The 13,151-nt window shown below is 44.3% G+C and overlaps 1 protein-coding gene across 1 annotated transcript in view; it reads left to right on the forward strand.

Moving 5' to 3' along the window:
* HMCN1 (hemicentin 1) overlaps window positions 1-13,151 on the forward strand; it is a 323,326-nt gene that overhangs the window by 166,468 nt on the left and 143,707 nt on the right. Inside the window, exons 23-29 of the mRNA XM_077823933.1 lie at window positions 2,825-2,952; window positions 6,468-6,740; window positions 8,045-8,140; window positions 8,624-8,818; window positions 11,058-11,188; window positions 12,162-12,309; window positions 12,863-12,989. Coding sequence (XP_077680059.1) covers window positions 2,825-2,952; window positions 6,468-6,740; window positions 8,045-8,140; window positions 8,624-8,818; window positions 11,058-11,188; window positions 12,162-12,309; window positions 12,863-12,989 — 1,098 coding nt within the window. The remainder of the gene's footprint in view (window positions 1-2,824; window positions 2,953-6,467; window positions 6,741-8,044; window positions 8,141-8,623; window positions 8,819-11,057; window positions 11,189-12,161; window positions 12,310-12,862; window positions 12,990-13,151) is intronic.

Consider the following 13,151-nt stretch of genomic DNA (forward strand, 5'->3'; position numbering starts at 1 on the left):
GACCGCCGAAGGCCAGAGCAAATCTACCACATCAACTTACTGAAGCCCTGGCATGACCGAGAGACATGCCTGGCCATTCGGGGAGCTCCACCCCAGACAGACGACCCACAGGGGCAGGTGAAGATATCTCCTGAGTTAACTCCAGAACAACGAACAGAGGTCATTGATATGATCCAACGGAACCAGGACGTGTTCTGTACACAACCGGGCCGTATGACACTGGTCCAACATCATATTGTCACCAGTCCCAGAGTAAGGGTGATGATAAGACTGTACCGAATACCAGAAGCTAAAAGGGAAGAAATTAGGACAGAAGTGAACAAGATGCTGGAACTCGGGGTTATTGAAGAATTCCACAGCCAGTGGTCCAGCCCTATCGTCCTAGTCCCCAAGCCTGATGGCACCCTGAGGTTTTGCAACGACTTCCAGAAGTTGAATGAAGTATCCCAATTCAATGCCTATCCGATACCATGCATTGATGAGCTAGTTGATCAGTTAGGCAAGTCCCAATACCTAACCACTCTGGACCTGACCAAAGGATATTCGCAAATTCCCCTGGCCGAGAATGCCAAGGAAAAGACTGCCTTCTCTACACCCGATGGCCTGTTCCAATACACTGTCCTCCCTTTTGGACTCCATGGGGCCCCTGCAACATTCCAACGACTTATGGACAAATTGCTGCAACCCCATGCCAACTATGCCGCCGCCTATCTAGACGACATAGTCATCCATAGCCCTGACTGGGAAATGCACCTAGGAAAAGTAGAAGCGGTGCTAGACGCCCTGCGGAAGGCTGGCCTCACTGCCAACCCTCTCAAATGTGTGATAGGACTAGCTGAGGCCAGATACCTCAGGTATGTAGTAGGGAGAGGTTTGGTGAAACGCCAGTGGAATAAAGTGGAGGCAATACAAGGTTGGCCTCGACCAGTCCGTAAAAAGCAGATCAGAGCATTTCTAGGGATAGTAGGATACTATCGGAGATTCATCCCTCATTTCACCACAAGAGCAGGGCCATTGACGGATTTGATAAAGGCTCGGGGCCCCAAGATAGTAAAGTGGACTGATGAGGCAGAAGGAGCATTTGCAGATTTAAGGACAGCACTTTGCTGCCATCCAGTACTCATAGCCCCAGACTTCGAGAAGGAATTCATCCTACAAACAGATGCCTCAGATGTAGGGCTAGGAGCTGTCCTTTCACAAATGGTAGGGGAGGAGGAACACCCGATCTTGTACCTCAGCCGGAAACTCCTCCCCAGGGAACAAAAATACGCTGTCGTTGAAAAGGAATGTCTGGTGGTAAAATGGGCTATGGAGACTCTCCGCTACTACCTACTGGGGCGGCGGTTTATCCTTGTAACAGAGCACGCCCCACTCCAGTGGGTGCACAGAAACAAGGAGAAGAACGCAAGAGTGACTAGGTGGTTCCTATCCCTGCAGCCCTTCCATTTCCAGGTACAGCATAGGGCCGAAAGCCAACACGGCAACGCTGATGGCCTATCACGACAGCACTGCTTCTCGTCCCAAGTAGCCCAACCCCATGGTGTTGAGCAGGGAGCGGGGATATGTGATACAGCATGGCCAGAGGGCAGCAGGAGAGTACTAGAAGGGAGACCTATTCCCTGTAGAGGGAAGAAAGTTTGCTATAGACTAATTAAAGCACCTGAAGCCAATCACATGATAAAACCCCCCTGCTTCAATCAGACCAGAAGGAGTTGGAGTAGAGAGCAGTTTGAAGGAGTTGGAGTAGAGAGCAGTTTGAAAGAGTTGGAGTAGAGAGTAGTTTGAAGGAGTTGGAGCAGTGGAGAGTTTGGAGAAGTGCCGTGGCTGGCTAGAAGACCAAGACCCTAGGTAAAGAGACACCCGGCTTGTGCAGAGAGAGAGGGCAGGAAGCCCCACAAGCTGAAGAGCAGGAGAGGGAAGTAGCCCGGGGAAGGAAGCACTAGTTCAAGTGGTTTACCACTATCCCTAGGGCCCCTGGGCTGGGACCCGGAGTAGAGGGCAGGCCCAGGTCCCTCCCTCTCCACTATCCTTCTCTGGGTTACTAGTGGGACAGTAGATACCCTAGTTCTGGGGCAGGAATCTCTGCCCTGAACCCCCCCCCCAGAAGAGGAAGCATGGGACCCATCATAATCGTACCAGCAGTTTGCCACACGTCTCACACATATTAATTTTTGATCACATCACCCCTTTGAAGTAAGGAAGTATTACTATCCTCATTCTACTCTGAGGCACAGAGAAATTAAGTTACTTGCTCATGGTCACTGAACCAGACCTGCAAAATGGAACCCAGCCTTCCTGAGTCTCTGATTAGTGCTTTAATCACAAGACCATCCTTATTCCCTAGATGAAGTGGACTTCACCAAATGGACTAAACTTGAGCAATTGGTTAATAGCAACCTGACTTGGGCTGACCTTGAGCCTGTGACTTAGATGAAAGGGTTCCATATCTTATTACCAATCCCATGAATCACACATTCCTCAAAAAGTTTGTTTCCACTAGAAAAAGGGCAGGATTTAAGGAGTCCAGTGAGTACCTGAAAACCTACAGTTTGTCCTGTGGATCCTGCCATTTTTCAGATTATTTGCTTTGTATTCTGAATTTATTGATTCAGTAATGAGTTAGGAAAAATTTAGGAATGATAAATCACAATGATAAATCACAAAAATTTTATTTATTATAGTTAAATAAAAACCATCTCAACTGCACTAAATGTCATGCTAAACAGGACTATTTTAGTTCATGGTATTTATTAGTAATGTCTAAGTAAAGTATTCTTCTCTCAATAAATATTTATACAGTTATACATGTTTCCTATTTTTCCAGACACACCTTCCTTCCCTCAGGGTCAATGAAAATCACTGAGACGCGAGTTTCAGACAGCGGAATGTATATCTGTGTGGCCACAAATATTGCTGGGAATGTGACTCAGTCAGTAAAGCTAAATGTACATGGTGAGTTATTTCACTACAAGAATAATCCCTTCTGGAGGTCCTACTAGGGAAGCCACTGTAATTTAAGTGCCTAAACTTTTTCATAGTATGAACCACGTTTCATAGGCATCTCCCTGTCCTATTTAGTATCACCTGGACTACATCCTCCTCCCATTTGCTATCACATAACCTACTTCCTTCTCTTCTCTTAATGTGATTTAGAAAGTTGAAACCTGGAGGAAATATAGCACCATATGATCAGTCTGCTCTCCTTGAACCACTAGAGCTTTATGGACTGAGAACTGCTGTTCTAATGCAAAGTAGCCAGAATGTCCACAAATATTTACAAAACTTTCATTCATATTTATCAATCCGGGGGGCACACACAGAATCTACTTGCCTGCCTTTTCTCATGGTGGTATATTATAGTGGAAAAACTAATGATATTTCAGTTGGCCATCAAAAAAATTGCACAGACTCCATTGCAAGGTTGAGATACTGGTAAGTATTATAAAGGCAAGGGCTGCAGTCTTGTTCATGTGGTATATTGAGGACTGTGCTGGAATTGCAAGCGATCAGTTTGGGGGTGGGAGGGGAGAGAAAGGTGTTCCCAGTTCTGCTTGCAGGCTGCAGGACTCTATAGGAAAACATGGAATCAGAGTCAGTTTGTAACCATCTATCCTAGAGAAAGATGGGGTGAGTTGCTAAGTTCCCTCTAAGCCACATGGGTGCGCAGCAGCCTATTAAGCGCCACACAGGCGCTCAGGGCTTTGGCGGAGAGAGGTGCCTCTCCCCTGGACCTGCCACGGTGCCCCTCCCCCGGCCCCAACTCAGCATGGCCCAGACAGTACCAGGTTTATAATGGCACCAGGCCCACGCTCAGCAGGGGCCCAGCGGTCCAGCCTGGCGCTCCACTTCATTTGCACTGCGGCCCAGCAGCTGAAGTGCTGGCTCCTCTCCAGCCCCTCCCCCATGCTACTCTAGGCCTGCTGGCCCAGGGCTGCTCCCCCTCGCTGGCCCCCCCTTGCTCCTCTCAGCTGGCCGATTGAGGGCTCCTCTCTCTGTCCCCGCCCTCCATCAGCGGCAGGCAACAGCTGCTGGCTGCCTGCCAGTGATGGGAGTCGGTGGGTGGAAAGGAGTCCACAGCTGCTGCCACTCCTCTGGTGTGGGACCGTCTGCTGCTTCGGACTCCCCCGGGGAGCCCAAAGCGGCAGACTGTCACTGGCAGCCCGGACTGCGGACGGACCTGCCATGACCCAGGAAGAGGTGCCCCAATCCCCAGCCTGGACCTGCCGCGGTCGGGGAAGAGGCACCTCAACCCAGCCCCGGCCCAGACCTGCGGCGCCTATCCCGTAGTCCCACCCCCAGAGCTGCTGCGGCGGGGAGAGGTGCCTCTCCCCGCCAGATGAGGTGCTGCTGCAGGGAGAGACCTGGTGGGAATCCTCTCTCCCCACTGTAGCCCCGGGGCAGCCTGCACCCCAACCCCTCATCCCCAGCTCACACCCCCAGCTGGAGCCATCACCCCCCCACACCCTAAATCCCTGCCCCAGCTCCCTCCTGCATCCCAAACACCTCATCCATGGCCCCACTGCAGAGCCCTCATCGTCTCCTGCACCCCAACCCTCTGCCTCAGCCCTGAGCCCCTCATCTTCAGCCCCACCCCAGAGCCCGCACCCCCAGCCAGAGTCCTCACCCCCCTGCACTCCAACCCTCTGCCCCAGCCCTGAGCCACCTCCCACACTCCAAACCCCTCGGCCCCACCCCTGCCACATGAATTTTGTTATGTGCACCAATATGGAGGTGATGTGTGACACATCACCTCCATATTGGTGCACATGACAAAGTTCATTTGCACATGTGTGGGGAAAATTAGAGGGAACATTGGTGAATTGTGCTTTTCTGTTTTAGAAAGCAGCCTGCTTTGTCTTTCTCTGGTTTGGGTTCATGTGTGCTACTGTTCTGAATTCAAAGAAATAAAGTAATGTTATGTTGCAACCTTCCAGCATGAGTATATAAAATTTTTATCTAACTTCTCTGCATTTATGTCATGAACATAACGGTTAATTGTTTCGGAGTTTCCTTGTGTGTAGGGCTGCAGTTTGTCATGGTGGTGAAAAAGTCATGGATACCATGGCTTCTCCATCTGCAGCTTCCATGTAGGAAGGCTCTAGGTGGGTTGCTCACTGGCCAATGTGGAGGGCAGGCCCCACGAAAGAGGTGGGGTCGGAGAGCGAACCTGCCTCTCACTCATCATGCAGCCTCAACCCATGTCATGATAGGGCCATGACTGGGTCAAACGTGAAAGAAAGGTGTTTCAGCAGAGAGGCAGCAGGCGCTGTGACCTGATGTGCCAAGGCACAATGCCTGGAGTGGGGAGCCAGGCCCAACCCCTGGGGCCCCGGAGCTACGGCTGCCCACGGCCTAGATGAGTGTGGGGCAGGCTTGCTCTCAACACCTAGCCCCAGCCTTGCTGGACACAGGAGCTGCTGCTGTCCAGGGTTAGTGCAGGGTGGAATCACTCTCAACCCCAGGCCCAGCACCATGGGACCCAGGAGCTGCCATTTGCCTGTCCTGTAGGGGTGTGTGAGGCAGGTTCCCTCTCAACCCTCGAGCCCAGCCTCAAGGAACACAGGAGTTACCATGGCCTGTGCCCAGGATGACTGCAGGGTGGGGTCTCTCTTGAAGCCACTCTCTTCCCCAGGGCCTCTCCTCCTCAACAGGCTCGGATCAGGGTTGTGGTACTGGAGCAGAAGGTGATGCTGGAGGTGTGTGGTGCCCCGTTCGTGGGATGAGGAGGAGGCAGTGGTGGTGCAGGAGGAGAGCACTGGCCTGCTGTGATTTTGAAGAGATATCGTTGAATTTTATTTGTCTTGGGCCTTTTTTATCAAATATCCAGGAGCAGTTACTAAACCCATGACTATTACTACATTTAGTGTGGCTGTTCTGTGATTTTTAATTAAAAATTTCCATGACAAATCTGTATCTCTACTTGAGTCTTTTTACCTTTGGTGATTCCTATAAAGAAAAGCATTGGGGCAAGGCAGTTATAATATTGATTTATACCATATTTTTATTCTTTGAGACCAGCAACAATCTTTTCCAGCCACATTTTATCTTCCTGTCTGAATTTAGCCTAGAAACATACATAGCTGGGATTAAGAGGAAGGAAGTTAGAATGTCAAAGAGCAAATTTAATTGACTTTATCTTAAAGCTTTTGAATTGTTTTGTACTCTGTGGAGCCAATACCCAGGAGCTCTTTAAAATGTGCTTGGAAGAATGAGAGTATAATACTTCTTTGGAAATAATGTTTTAGGATTTTAAATGTAGTGTCCCCAAATGACTTGAGCAATGGCATACTGTAAATCTTGTCTGCAGAAACATTCAGTTCTGATTGCTTGATGTTACTTAGGGACATTAAATTGCATTGGGCAAGGGAAGGTATTTTCTAAAAGGATAACACTGACCATATTTCCTCCATGAATAGTCTGCCAGATCATCTTTTCCTCATTACCATGGATTTATTTGTCTTGCCTAGTTCCTCCAAAGATACGACGTGGGCCTCGAGTTATGAAAGTACAGGTTGGTCACAGAGTTGATATACCGTGCAATGCTCAAGGGATCCCGCCCCCAACAGTCACCTGGTTCAAAGGCAGAAGTACCATGTTAATAGATGGAGGACAGTATATCAGCAATCTGGATGGAACACTGAGCATCAGCAAAGTCCAGTTTTCAGACTCTGGAATCTACAAGTGTGTTGCTAGTAACATAGCTGGCAGTGATGAATCGGAGATAACAATACAAGTTCAAGGTATTTATAACATGGCCTGAGTCTTGGACTTACAGCTGTGATCAAGTGTAGCTTTATGTTAATATATGTTATACTTTGTGTTGTGGGGGAAGATAAACTGTTGCACTTTCAGAGAGGTAGACTCAGTGATTCAAAGGATCTTAGATTCCACTGACCTGTAACTGATCCTACTTAGGAAACATATCACTATTGACACTGCTGCCTGACCCAGTATCAAAATCTACATACGTTTCAAATGCTGTAATATGATGTGATTGTTTTGAGCAGGAGGAGGTACAGAGAAACATTAGATAGTTTGCAAAAATATGAAACGAAACAAAACTTTTTAATTCTTTTAATTTTGAAAGGGACCTTCTTGTGGTTGGTTGATATTACAAGGGGGATCAAAATCAGCCTTAACTATGGTGAGGCTTCCCCTGTTCCATAATAAACAACACACCTGAGAGACTGCATTAGAATCCTGGCTCTATTGCTCCAAAAACACAAACATCTGTCACTTGAGCTAAAGGAACAGATCTGTTAGCTCTACATGTAGGAGGACTCTTGTTCTTTTTAAAATGGAAACAGCCAACAGTGGGCAACATGTTCACACAAATATAATGTCTGAGTCTTTCCTCACTTACTTGCTTTACATGGATACAATTCTATTGACTTCAGTGGAGGTACTTCTCATTTATAGTGGTGTTAAAGCCCATACTCTGAGCATTAACACTGCTGACAACAGGATTTGGCCCATAATTCCCAAAACAGTGAAACAGAATTGGGTTCAGAACTATCTACAATAAAAAATGTTAATAACTTTGCTTATTATGAACTGTTTTCTTCAGCTACACTGAGCATGTGAGTTTTCAAGGAGATGCAAGACAGAAAGTCCGAATGGGTAGGATGGTGTCTTTGAGCTACAGGAAGACAAAGAAACATTAAGAAAACAATCAAAATTTCAAAGCAGGATAATTCTTTTAATGATCTGTAGCTCAAAAACAGTTTGTCCAATTTCCATCAAATTTTGCAGCAACATCCTCTGCCTTCACAGTAAATATAGCAATTGTCAGAGCAAACCAATTTGGACTAGATTCTGAAATCCTAATTCATACTGAGTCATAGTTTAATGTTTAAGTCATCCCAGTGAAATAAATGGGACTGCTGGAATATTTCCATCTACTGAGTGTGTGTAAGGATATGAGAATCAGGCCATCTGAGAATGGGAAGGAATAAAGAGGTGTAAATTGATTGTGTACATGGTATGTTTTGACATTTGAGAGGAGGGACTAAGATTATTTACTCTGTTTCTGTTTTTCTTTTAGAACCTCCTACAGTAGATGATCTTGACCCTCCTTACAACACTCCATTTCAAGAAAGAGTTGCAAATCAACGTGTTTCATTTCCATGTCCAGCAAAAGGTGTGCAACACTGTAACCATTCTGGCTGATAACTATATTTTTTCTCTTAGGCACTCATAGTTGCAAAGCATCTTGGAGTTTTCTGGAAAGGTAAAAGTGTATAGTCCTTCTTAAATACAACATCTCACCAGGATATTAAAAAAAACCCTTAACACTAAGAAAAAGGGCCATGGCTATTAAGTAATTTAACTAATTAGGTAGTATATTTTTGTAGGACAATGACAGTGCAAGGGTTCTTCACATTGCCCAGTGGTTGGAGTGGCAGGGACTGTCTCTAAGCATGAAGGAGAGTTAAGTCCCTAAGCCCTTTTAGCCAGTTGTGCCAGTTCAAACTGCAGTGTGTTTTGTGATTTACAGAAGCTGCAGCAAAGATTTTTCTTACTGTCTGTTTTTCTCCCATGCACTGCTCTAAAGTAATATCAATCCTTCCTTTTTCAAATGAAGCAAGAAGTCTCTTGAAGTTCTATAAATTTCTCTCATTAGGCACCCCAAAACCTGTCATCAAATGGTTACGTAATGGCAGGGAGCTGACTGGCAATGAGCCGGGCATTTCAATTTTGGAGGATGGGACACTGCTCATCATTGCTTCAGTCACACCATACGACAATGGAGAATACATCTGCATAGCAGTGAATGAAGCAGGAAGCACAGAAAGAAAATACAATCTGAAGGTTCATGGTAAATAACTATAGCTATTAAGGGGTAATTTTCAAAAGGGCAGTTTCTCCTTTGTTTTTGTAAATTGCACACACAAAATGTGGGCCTGCATTTTTGTAGTTGTGGGAGCAAATCTGAGTATTTGACCTGTAGCTACCTGATTGTTAGTTCTGTTTGCTTATGCTTAATACAGAAACCAACTTCTGTTTACACAAATAACCAAATGATTGTAATAGACAACCATAAATTTACATGACACTTGGAAAACATGTAAAGGACCAGGTGTTTGCCCCCAAAGAGCTTATAGAATAAATGCTAGATATGCCCCTCTATTAATGCAGATGAGGGGAGTCATTGCTCGAAGAACTTAACATAGAATGGAGAAGCAGCTGCTCCATGACATTCTCTCCTCCCCATCCCACAAAGCTCCTACCACACCACATGGTAGGGGATCTATTACAGAGTGTATCAGGAGACGGTGGACCCTGATAGCAGCTACTCTGTGTAGTGGACTTCCATCCTAATCTGTTTTTTTTCCAATAGGAAATTCCCACAGGAATTAAGATGTCCCCAAGCAGTGTTAACTCCCCCTCTGTGTCTTCTACTCTATTTAGCAGGGGTAGGTAGGGCACAGGCATGTGCAGAGAGCCTATGGTTACATGGCTCCCTCGGTATCATTCTTTCAGAGGAGCACCATAGGCAGATCTGTTTCCAGAGCAGTTACCATGGGATCCATTAGGATGTTGCCTTCTTTCCCTGTAGACCATAGGCTCTGTGGGGTTCCAGGCTGCTCCTTGATATTTGCAAGGCAGCAATGTGGAGTTCCATCCACACACTTATGAGACATTACACCTTGGTCCAATTCTCCTTTGGGACAGCGATTCTACAAGCAGCTATACCACCTGCATCCTCATAACCTCCTCCTCTCTGAGTTACTCACATTGAAATATACATACAAACCATCACTCCAAGAAGAAAGGGAAATTACTTACCTTATTGCAGCTGTAATTGTTCAGTATGTATGGTCGCCATCTATATTCCACTACTCATCCTCCTTTCCCTCAGCTTTGGGTCATGTCTGATTATTCTGTCTGCACTGCCTCTTAAACCATTGGCAGAGATTACAAGGAGAGCAAGGGCCTACAGAGCAATAGACATGACTTGGAAGAACTTTCCCGTCTCAGGAATGTGGAGTTCATACATACCCACAGTGGAATACAGATAGGGACCATACATCTCAAAGAACTTTGGGTAAAAAGGTAAGTAACTTTCCTTTATGCCTATTCAGGACAGGAGCAGGCATCATGCCTCCAGCTACATTTGTAGAGAGAGCGATCACTAGTGGCCATTGCTACACCTCTGGAAAAGGTGTAGCGTACACTTTCTCCAGTGCAGCTCTGTATCCACAAGTCAGTGTACAATGTGAGGGACCAGAATCATGGTGTTTCTCCTACCCCTTGGAGACAGGCCCCTTCTGGGACACTGAGCACTTCCAGTATTGTTAGTGGGACTCCCTCCTTCCCAAGAGCATGGAGGAGGAAGGGTTTCCTTACAGCCTTTCCCACAGTGCATCTGTGCTGCGTCAACCATGATTATTATTAGCAATGTGTCAAATTAAAATCAAGGATTATACTTAAACCAATAAGAAGAAGGAAACTAAGTGACAAGGGTTCTATTGTATCCTGTATAGCAAGTGTCAGCCTGATGAAAGTGCCAAAGTAAGATCTTGATTAGAGAGCCTCTCACCTGGCTAAACTTGACATTGTTGTCTTCTTAAAATAATACTGGGACTCCTTTATAAAGAGGGCCCCTTCCTCTTACAATGAAATCATTTTTTTCCCCAAAGAAAATCTTCATCCCCAGAGAAGGGTCACACTAAATGGAACTGCAAATGGAATGTTGCAATTCATTGAAACATTCATTTAGGACTTACATTGTATTTGGCTGTATCTGAGTTAACTGTGCACAGCTTCCACTTTCATCTACCTTTGATAACTTATACAGTGAGGCAGCTTTTAACCTAACACAGTTTGATATAAGATATTAACCCCTTTACTCCAACACAGGTTTGATGACACAGACATTAACAGACACTTGACTGTTACATGTGCATTAATAAATACCAGCTATAAAGAAAAACCTGACATGATGAAAATAATGTGCAGAACTTTAAAACAACATGTTGGTTTTGCTTTTTTAAATGTTTATGTCCATGGCATTTTTGATTAAATAAATCTTTGCTTAACATAATTTATTATAGTTCCTCCTGAAATTCAAGATCAAGAAAAGGTGACAAATGCATCTGTAGTGGTTAATCAGCCTGTGAATCTCTTCTGTGAAGTGTCAGGCAACCCCTTTCCCATCATCACATGGTATAAAGATGATGTCCAGGTATGTAGTGTTTGTTGATTTCATGGCAAATTAAGTGAAATGACTGTAAATGTACAAAAGCCAATTCCAGGAGATTTCACATTAGCTTTCTAAAGCCTTTTTGGTGAGTGCCTGAGAAGAAAGCTCATTTAAATAAAATAAAATTAAAATAAAATAAAATGTATTTATTTACTTAGGGTATGTCTATACTAGTAGCTCTTTACTGGTATAGGAATACCATTACATTGTATTGGAAAATAGACACAGCTTTACTGGAAACACTGCTTTTTAGCTATATAGTAAAACCACTGTCTACAAGTGAAACCAGCTATACTGGTTAAAGCACAACTTTGTCAATATGACTTGCACCTATTCCAATACAGTTACATTAGTCAGGGATCATACCTTCTGTCAGCAGAAATTTGTAGTGTTGACCTGGCCTTAGATTTAAGCAACAATAAAAACATGCAAACACAAAGCACTAGGCACCTTTGTAACTAATTAAATATATGGTCACATAAATCACAATGATGACCACTGAATTGTGTACCGGTAATAAATTAACTCACCCATTCATGAAATCAAAGCAACAGAAAAGCACCTTTCAAGGCTTCTCCAAAAATTGGCCTCAGCTTCCCCCAAACTTTGTCATCTATATCTTAGATCTTAAAATACTTTACAAAGAAGGACAAATATTTTAATCCCTGCAACAAAGAGACTAAAAAGGAGATTTGATTATCCTATTATCATACAACTGCAAATTATAATCTTGCCTACAGTTATCTGCCCATTATTATATAACTACCTACAGGTTATGCTTGATAACTTGCATTGTTCTTTGAAGGTATTACATCTCTGATAGGGAAGGGACATTAAGTGGATAGATTATTGTTTAAGAAGAACTACTGCCTTCTTTTCAAAATCCAGCTGCCGTGTTTGGCTGTTGTAACTTGGACCACATGATGCTGATCTCTTTGATTTTTTTTTTTTTAAGGTTGTGGAAAGCAGTACTCTCCAGATTTTGCACAATGGGAAGATACTGAAGCTCCTTAAAGTTGCTACTGGTGATGGTGGACAGTATTCATGCAAAGCAACTAATATAGCAGGGAGTTCTGAGAAGCTATTTAATGTAGATGTGCTAGGTTAGTACTGTGCTCTTTAAAGCTGGTAATCTGAAAAAATGGTATTTGATACTTAGTCATTACATTGCCGGGTTTTGGGTTTTTTTGGTCATGTTAAATACAGAATACAGTATCTCTCCACACAATAACATCTTACGGTGTTTGAACTTTGTCATCTTTTTGGTACCATACACAAAATGCTGCTTTCAATCTCTGAATTCTGATATAAGATATTTTATCTTAGTGTCTTGTGCATATTTTACTAATGGAACACAGATGACAGGCTAGAAAGATTTTTCTTGTGCTATATAGTCAGTTCTCCAGCACTTGTGCAGAATTGCTTTCTACGTGAAGGATCATAGGCACAATAGAAAGGTGTTATAGAACAGCAGCTGCAGCATTCACTTCACAATTAAGGTTGAAGCTTTGCTACATATACTGATTACATGGTCATCCTCAGCTCATGGCCTCCATGATCTAATCTGTTCAGTTAGTGCCATTGTCAGCAAGTCTTCCACATTTAGTCACCATGTTAGCCATGTTTCGTTCTCACTGTAACATTTCTTTTTCCAAGTTCCACCAAACATAAAAGGTGCTGACACACCAGCAGAAGTTTCAGTCACCCTCAACCAAGAGACCAGTCTGGAATGTAAAGTCAAAGGCTCTCCTTTTCCTGTCATTCAGTGGTTCAAAGATGGCAAGTAAGTACCTCCTCTTTGTCTGTGGCAAGGATGTTATGATGGGGGAGAAAGGAGATAGATGCACTCTACTATCAAGTGCTGCTTATGACTAATCAGTCAGTGGTATGCCATTGTAATCAGTTAAGACTCGTACTACTGTTATATGTTGATGTTGTGTGGTTA

This window comes from Eretmochelys imbricata, chromosome 8 (assembly GCF_965152235.1).
Source record: "Eretmochelys imbricata isolate rEreImb1 chromosome 8, rEreImb1.hap1, whole genome shotgun sequence".
Taxonomy (NCBI): domain Eukaryota; kingdom Metazoa; phylum Chordata; order Testudines; family Cheloniidae; genus Eretmochelys; species Eretmochelys imbricata.